Source organism: Olea europaea, chromosome 12 (genome assembly GCF_002742605.1).
Source record: "Olea europaea var. sylvestris chromosome 12, O_europaea_v1, whole genome shotgun sequence".
In the NCBI taxonomy this organism is placed as follows: domain Eukaryota; kingdom Viridiplantae; phylum Streptophyta; class Magnoliopsida; order Lamiales; family Oleaceae; genus Olea; species Olea europaea.
The window spans coordinates 16711498-16718893 of NC_036248.1; the positions used below are offsets into that span (position 1 = coordinate 16711498).

Below are 7396 nucleotides of genomic sequence, written 5' to 3' on the forward strand. Positions count from 1 at the left end.
TCTAAATGACAATTAGACGGGTATATTAAATAAATAATATTTTCGTTTACTTTACACTGTTTAATATTTGTTCTTCATAAATGTTCAATGTTCAATATTCATTCTTGATAAATGGTATTTATAATGATTCATATGAAAAAAATAGTTCCATACTCGGTATATGTGTAAAATAACAAAAAATCAACTTATGAAAAATTAATTAAAATTTCAATGTGAATGTTATATACATTGACTACAAATTTACAATTATTTCATAATCACAAAAAATAATTAAATCTACAATTCGAATGTTACATATATTTAATACAAATTTACGGGTTACATTAAATTCGAACAAATCACAAGCTAGCTCCTTTCTCCAATTCTGTATTCACGATTGGTTGATTTCATCAACTTTATATCCTATATTTAAAAATTCAACGTACTTAATAGCAAATATGCTGCAGTCGCAGCTACAATTGAACAAGAATGGATCAGTTCGGTACTGTGTAGCTAAAAAACTAAATCTGAAAGATGAAAACAATAAAGTTCAAACACTTATCTTATGGAATGTCGCGCTGTCGTCGTGTTCCGAACAATTCGCAATATGCTCTGTACAATCATCCCCGCTCATCTGGCCATCATAGGAACAATTACAGCTACGGACTCCAAGTTTTGCTCCAGCTAGCCTTGTATCAAATATGAATGATTTGGGTCGTACACATATATAGTCGTGTCAGCAAAAAACGATCTCCAGCGTAACATAGTGCTTATCGATGCACGCTGCAATGTACATAAGTGTACAATCCTCCCATGATTTTCCCCCGACACTCGGCGACATTCCTATAACCCACTCGAGCATATATTCTGACACCGTATACTCGTTACCCATGAGTTGGAGCGACTGATACTCTATGGTAACGACACGCAGGAACTCGGTGTTTAATATGACTCGACGATGGACGTCAAATGATTTTGGATGTCTTTGAGCTCGATCTTGCAGCAAATCCATGGCTAGGTCGATGTGCTGCATCAAAAAACACCAAAAAAGTATGAGTTGTTCATTTAATAAACACAAAGTGACGTATACATAAAAAACACAATGAATAGTTCACTTACATCATCGATAAGCCAAGCTCCCGAAATGGTGATATCGTGGAACCACTTGTACGGGTCCGAGACCGTCCGGTTACCTATCGTGTGGCTAACTCTGAAAGAACATGGAAATGTTAAAACAAACATAGACAAGTCAGTGTACAATATTTACCCGGGGATAATTCTCCTCCACTCCGTCTCGAACACTTTCCACTTGGTGTTGTCCACCTCCCCGAATAAGTTCGGGTGCGTCCCATCGATGAACGTTTCCTCTTGGCCTCAGCCGTGAAAGGGGAAACAACATACTATGACGGCACTCTCAACCTCTTGTCGACCACCTGCTCCGTCTCATCAACATGTCTTTTACCCTCAATCACGATGGGCGTCCTCTCGACCTCCGAAGCCACCTCCTCCGTCGCCACCTCATCCGCCCCTCCCATCGGAGTCTTCCCCTCCGCTGCCACCTCCCCGCGCCTCCCATCGGGGCCACCCTCTCCCCCTCCATAGACAACCACAATGATTATAATGTCTCATCATGCCAAAAATGTGGGTAAACCCCCTCTCCATCATCATCCCTGCCACCCTCTCAATCATCATCTCCACCATCCCCTCTGTCCCTCTATCACCTACCGGCTAAATATCCTCTAAGTGCCGCTATCGTATCCTAAAGGTCGACAACGCAAGACCGGAGCATTCCAACATCATGAGATAGATCGTCAACCCTCCCCGTCAACTCTCGTCCCATATCGTCAACCCTCCTTATCAACTCTCGTCCTAGATCATCGACCATCTCCGTCAACTCTCGTCGTAGAGCGCCGACCTCCTCCGCTTAAATCCAGTCAGACGGACATACAAATCATCACTGTGTGTCGGATATACATGGGGGACGTGTCTGGACGAGGGAGAAGGAGATACCCTCGATGATCGTGATGCCAATGGCGACGGCGATTCCCTCGGCGGAGGCGATGCCAATGGTGGCGGCGATACCCTCAGCGGAGGTGATCGTCGATCAGTTGGACCGCCCTCCTACATAAATAACATTAAAAATTATTCAATAAATTTATACGTCAACGATATTCAATAAATTATATTTAATTCAAATATCCAATCTCGGTCCAGGCTCGGATCAGACATCTCCTCGTTTTCGGTGTGCGGAACACCTAAATCCCACACAAAACTCCGAGCCTCCTCTTCCATCGACGGTGTCAACTCAGGTATGACTTCAAGTTGACATATTGACATTTCAACTAGTTAACGATCATGTAAACAGATTTTAAACTACGTATAATATAAATTACAAATGCATAATACTTACCTGAGGATCGTCGAAAAGGGCCGATAACTGTTTTCCAGTGGGACATCCGTCCGCTCATGACGATCTCCAATGATGCATTCGAGGGCGTGTCTCCCCTCGCTTCGCGAAGCGGGCCCCCAGTGCAGGGATTGTCTTATACACTCAAATCTGCAACACATACACTTATTATGCATAAATGTAATATACTAAAACTTTAACTTTAATTATATTAAACATTTACCTGCACCGCTAAGGGCAATCCATATGTTTTGTATTCACGCATTGAATCCCTGAACCTCGAGTGTGATCTGGTGAAGACGGTATCTTCGTAGCATCTCCGGTCCCATGGATCGTTGTTGAACGCATCGATGTCGTCACCAACTTCTAAATGAAAAATGTCGATAGCAATTTTCTTGTGATGACACCTCATCACACTCTCGAGGATGTAGACCAGCCCAAATTTCAATCTATCTAGCATCTGGTCGCACCCCCTAATCGCGACCATCAACTCGGGTAGATGCATCGACCCATGTCCCTGGAAGTACGTCTCGCATAGCCTATTACTTCTCTCAATGGCTGCATCGTTGCCCATAATCCACAGTCCAGTGATTAAGCTAAACTCATACATCGAGAAACTGACGACCTTGCCCCCGAGGTTGAAGTGGAGGGAATCGCTGTCTCCTGGCCTCAGAAGCCGACATAGAAGTGCATCGATGATCTGTCCTGAGTACTGCACCTCTCGCATCTCGTACAGTGACCACAAGAAGGACTGTCGTAGCATATCTCCGTGATGATCATCAAGCAGCTCCAACACAACAATAAAACTCTCAAAGCTACCGTTCCAAGTAGCTTTTCCCGCCATCCGTTTCAATTCCCCATCTAAATGATACTCCATCCTACAAAAATTCAAATGTTAGAACATTGAACAAGAGATAATAAAATAACGCATAATCTCAAAAAATCAAGGCAACTGAGTTCTAACTACCATACAATACGCAAGACATTGACGTTAATAACAAAATAAATTCATTACAAATTTAAAAATTAAAATAATTTAGTTATAAAGAAAATTAATCTTGTATATTACATTTGGAAAATATATTTACAAAAAAAATTCAAATTAAATACATTTTTAAAAAAATTAAAGAATATAAATATTATTTAAATAAATTAGAAAAAAATCAAAGATTATTTCATAAAAGAAAAATAAAAGGAACAAAATAAATTGTTAATTTAAGACAATATTATCTATTCAATTATTAAATTATATAAAAAAGGCAATTATAAAAATTAAATAAATAAATAACATAATTATTATTTAATTAAATTAAAATAAATTAATTATAAAGAAAATTAATCTTGTAATCATTCGGAAAATAAATTTAAAAACAAAAAAATTCAAATTAAATACATTTTTAAAAAATTTAAAGAATATTTATATTATTTAAATAAATTCGAAAAAAAATCAAAGATTATTTCATAAAAACAAAAATAAAATGAACAAAATAAATTGTTAATTTTATATAATATTCAATTATTAAATTATATAAATAAAAGACAATTATAAAAATTAAATAAATAACACAATTACTATTTAATTAAATACAGAAATAAATTATTATAAAAATTGATAAAAAAACAAATAAAAATTATATCTATATATATATATATATATATATATATATTATTTTTTATTTATTATTATTATTTTTTAACAAAATTGCTGACGGTTAACAATCGGTCCAGACTGTCCACAGTCCATGGTTTGACTGTTAACAGTCGAATCGATCCAACTGTTAATAGTCACTGTCTTTTACTATCTCTCTCGTCGGAAATCACCATTGTCGACGATGGAGAGGTCCAAAAATTACAAAAAATTCACATTTTTCATCCCAACATTACCCACAATCTAACTACTCATGCATCTTCATCTAATTAAACCAAATAAACATAAAATAATTCAATTAATGAAAATTGGAACAAAAAATACAACTTCCTGGGAGAAAACTAACCGAAATAGTTCGCCCGGTGGTAGATACGTGCTTCTGGTCGTCAATTGAAATCACTATGATGTTGGTGGTTTCGGCCGGTGGTTGATCGACCGATTTTTCTGGCAACTGTGGCGTCGATTTTTTTTGGGTCGGTCGGTTAGAGAGGAAACTTTCAAACAGTCCGTAGCCTTGAAGGGTAAAATCGCCCTTTTAGTGTAAAGTTATGTTTTAACTTAATTTTTTTTAATTTATTTAATGGGTCAAAGGCTAATGTTAAAATTTGCTACAGTCCAAAAGTCAATTCCGTGTATTTCCTCTCTACTGAAAGTGTATTAGACATATGTCGCAGCATGCCCATTCAAAAGGATGGCCTCGCATTATCCAGAGCATTTCCTTGAAACCAGGGGGAGCTCCCATACTTCGCATTACAGGAATAGATTTTCCTCAGTCGGGTTTCAAGCCAGCGGAACGAGTTGAGCAGACAGGACGTTGACTACAGAAATACTGTCAGAGATTTAATGTTCCCTTTGAGTTCTTTTTAATTACTACTACCTTTTTTAGTCATATTTTACTTACATAGACTTTTATTCGTTACATTACCAAAAAAAGAAATAAAGGGGATTATTTTTCTTAAGGGTAAATTGATGATTGAGTATTATTTGTTTGTTCTATATGCATTTTTATTTTCATTTATCTACCCATCTTTTGCGAAGCGCGATTCTGTGGGCCTACTTTCCTTTCCGAGTAACTGACAGTCACAAGACTTGGAAACGACCAAAAGAAGAAATGGATATCTCTAGAAAAGATTATAAGTTTATTTTTTTTTTCCCTCTCCACTCAGACAAACCCGCCTACTTGGCTTCTTACATTTAAAGTAATTTGTGTATCTACTCCAATGAGACTATTGTTTCGTACCATTATGGAAGAAGATCTGGGTAAGATATGCAGACGTACTTCAATTTATCGACAATATCTTCCGTTTCGTCCAATCAGCTAACTCTTCCCCTACTCCGACATGGTCTACTGACTCTGGGAAGCTTCCTAAACCTATATCTTTACTTTAGTTTAGTATAGTCGTCTTTGTTTTTTGCCGCCAACATACGCTAATAGGAGAGTAAGCAAGCTAGCTTGCTTGCATTCATCAAAGGGTAGCTTTCGTGCCCTTCCTGCCTGCTGAAATTTATGTGAATGATCGTGACAGCTCTTCAAATCCTATTCGGTCTAATTAGATTTGTCATCGAAACAAAGTGATTCCGTTGCGAATAGTCTTATTTTCTATTTTAAGAGTATGTATTTTATAAAGGAAAAGCTAATACATCTCTTTTTCCGCTCTTAGGAACGAGTAACTAAGCTGAAAAAAGTGGAGCGAGAACTATCGGCTCGACGAATCTTTGACTATGAATGCTATTAGGGCTGGCAAGGAAATAGAGTGAGACCCCAATCTTTGAATCGCTGTCCCGAACCAAACATGAATCTTTCGATTCATTTGGCTCTCACGCTCAATTACTTGGGGTAAATTCTCATTTTTTTTTTCATATTCCATTTCACTCCCCGATGGGAGTTGTTTTCACCCTTCCCTCACAGTACTACTTCGCCATCGGTCACCCACATGAAGAAATTGCTATTCATTTGATGAGAAATAAAAAGGCTGCCTTCTCCTCTCCAAAGGCCAAGGGAGCCATAGTAAAGAAATGGGATACGATTAGGCTAGAGGATCTCAAGATCGACAGAAATCAAATGCTGGTGGTTAATTGTCTGTACAGGCTAAGACATCTGCCTGATGAATCCGTAGGAGTAAACAGTCCACGGGATTCAGTTTTGAACTTGATCAAGAAGATAAATCCTGATCTTTTCGTCCATGGAATCGTTAATGGAACTTCAGTGTCCCATTCTTTTCAACACGATTCAAAGCAGCACTATACAATTACTCTTCTTTTTTCTATATGCTTGAGGCAACAATTCCCCAGGAAGATCAAGAAAGTCTGCTGTATGAAATTGAGGTGTTTGGACAAGATGTTATGAATGTAATAGCATGTGAAGGTTTCGAAAAGGTTGAGAGACCAGAAACTTACAAGCAATGGCAAGCTCGGAATCNAATCAGAAGGCTGGATTCTGGCAGCTGCCACTGAACCATGATATCATCAAAGAAATCAAGGCTAAAGTACGGAGAGGTTACCACAAGGATTTTCTGGTGGATGAAGATAGCCAGTGGATGCTGCAAGGATGGAAAGGCAGAGTTCTTTATGCTCTTTCTTGCTGAAGGCCTCATGAGAATGAATAAATAGACAATTTCTATAGATGCTAAGAATTGACCACTGATGATTATCCTATGTTGTTTTAAGTGTTTTCTAGTTGAGCTATGGTAATTTCCCCTTTGTTTAATCTTAATTTTATGATTCGCAAAAATAAAATAAATTGAACGACATGGCACATTAGGGACTCAAAAAAGCTGGTGTATAGCATCAGTAAAAGTCAAATTAAGGTCAAATGTTTGAGTCAGCGAAGGCGAATAATAATGTGAAGGCAAAGAAGGATTAAAGGCCAACCAAAACTAAACAAACTATATTCCATGTAACTTGAAAACTGAACTAAAACAAAACTCTGTCAAGTTGATGTCTTAATTTAAAAGATTCAAATATCTGCTGCCAAGTTCAGCCACAAGATACTTGTCCATTTTACGGTCAAATTTACAATCATTAGGCCACTCAATCAGCATTTGCAAGTCTTCGATGAATGCAATTTTTTATAAGAAAAGCCATTTGGAGCTGAGGTCAAGTAGCAGCAAGAGCCATTGCTTTCTTCCAAATTATGCTTTTGTAGTTAAGATTTGAAATCAAAGAAAATGATTGGAAGAAGAAAGCAGAAAAGAGCACAGATAACATCATTCTCGCATGATTTGAGAAAAAGGAAAACCCGCAAGAGGAAGATGATAATTGTGCAGAAAATATGATCGTAAAATCAACCAAGAAAAAGAAAATGTGCCTGACATGAAAAATCATAGAGCTAAGAACACTGGAAAAGACAAACATTGGTCGAG

At 37.5% G+C, this 7396-nt stretch overlaps 2 protein-coding genes and 1 pseudogene across 3 annotated transcripts; 1 reads left to right on the top strand and 2 right to left on the bottom strand.

Moving 5' to 3' along the window:
* Positions 1-270: 270 nt before the first annotated feature.
* On the bottom strand, positions 271-1511 carry LOC111405894. The gene is made up of 2 exons (XM_023034989.1): positions 1099-1511; positions 271-1006 (listed from the first exon to the last, which is right to left on the bottom strand). The coding sequence occupies exons 1-2, from the start codon at positions 1219-1221 to the stop codon at positions 716-718; spliced, it is 414 nt and encodes a 137-aa protein (XP_022890757.1). The 5' UTR covers positions 1222-1511; the 3' UTR covers positions 271-715.
* A 9-nt stretch (positions 1512-1520) lies between these two features.
* On the bottom strand, positions 1521-4469 carry LOC111405893. Of its 2 annotated transcripts, XM_023034988.1 has the most exons (4): positions 4381-4469; positions 2610-3264; positions 2390-2536; positions 1521-2100 (listed from the first exon to the last, which is right to left on the bottom strand). In XM_023034988.1, the coding sequence occupies exons 2-3, from the start codon at positions 3261-3263 to the stop codon at positions 2531-2533; spliced, it is 660 nt and encodes a 219-aa protein (XP_022890756.1). In that variant the 5' UTR covers position 3264; positions 4381-4469; the 3' UTR covers positions 1521-2100; positions 2390-2530. The 2 variants fall into 2 exon arrangements, with proteins under 2 accessions (XP_022890756.1, XP_022890755.1); XM_023034987.1 differs by having other exon boundaries at positions 2390-3264.
* A 1425-nt stretch (positions 4470-5894) lies between these two features.
* Positions 5895-6640, top strand: LOC111406691 (annotated as a pseudogene).
* Positions 6641-7396: the final 756 nt, after the last annotated feature.

Coding starts and splice junctions, on each gene's coding strand:
- LOC111405894 (XM_023034989.1), bottom strand. CDS start 1,221: ATGTTTGTTTTAACATTTCCATGTTCTTTCAGAGTTAGCCACACGATA. Junction 1,007..1,098: donor GAGCTTGGCTTATCGATGAT/GTAAGTGAACTA, acceptor TTTTTGATGCAG/CACATCGACCTAGCCATGGA.
- LOC111405893 (XM_023034987.1), bottom strand. CDS start 3,263: ATGGAGTATCATTTAGATGGGGAATTGAAACGGATGGCGGGAAAAGCT.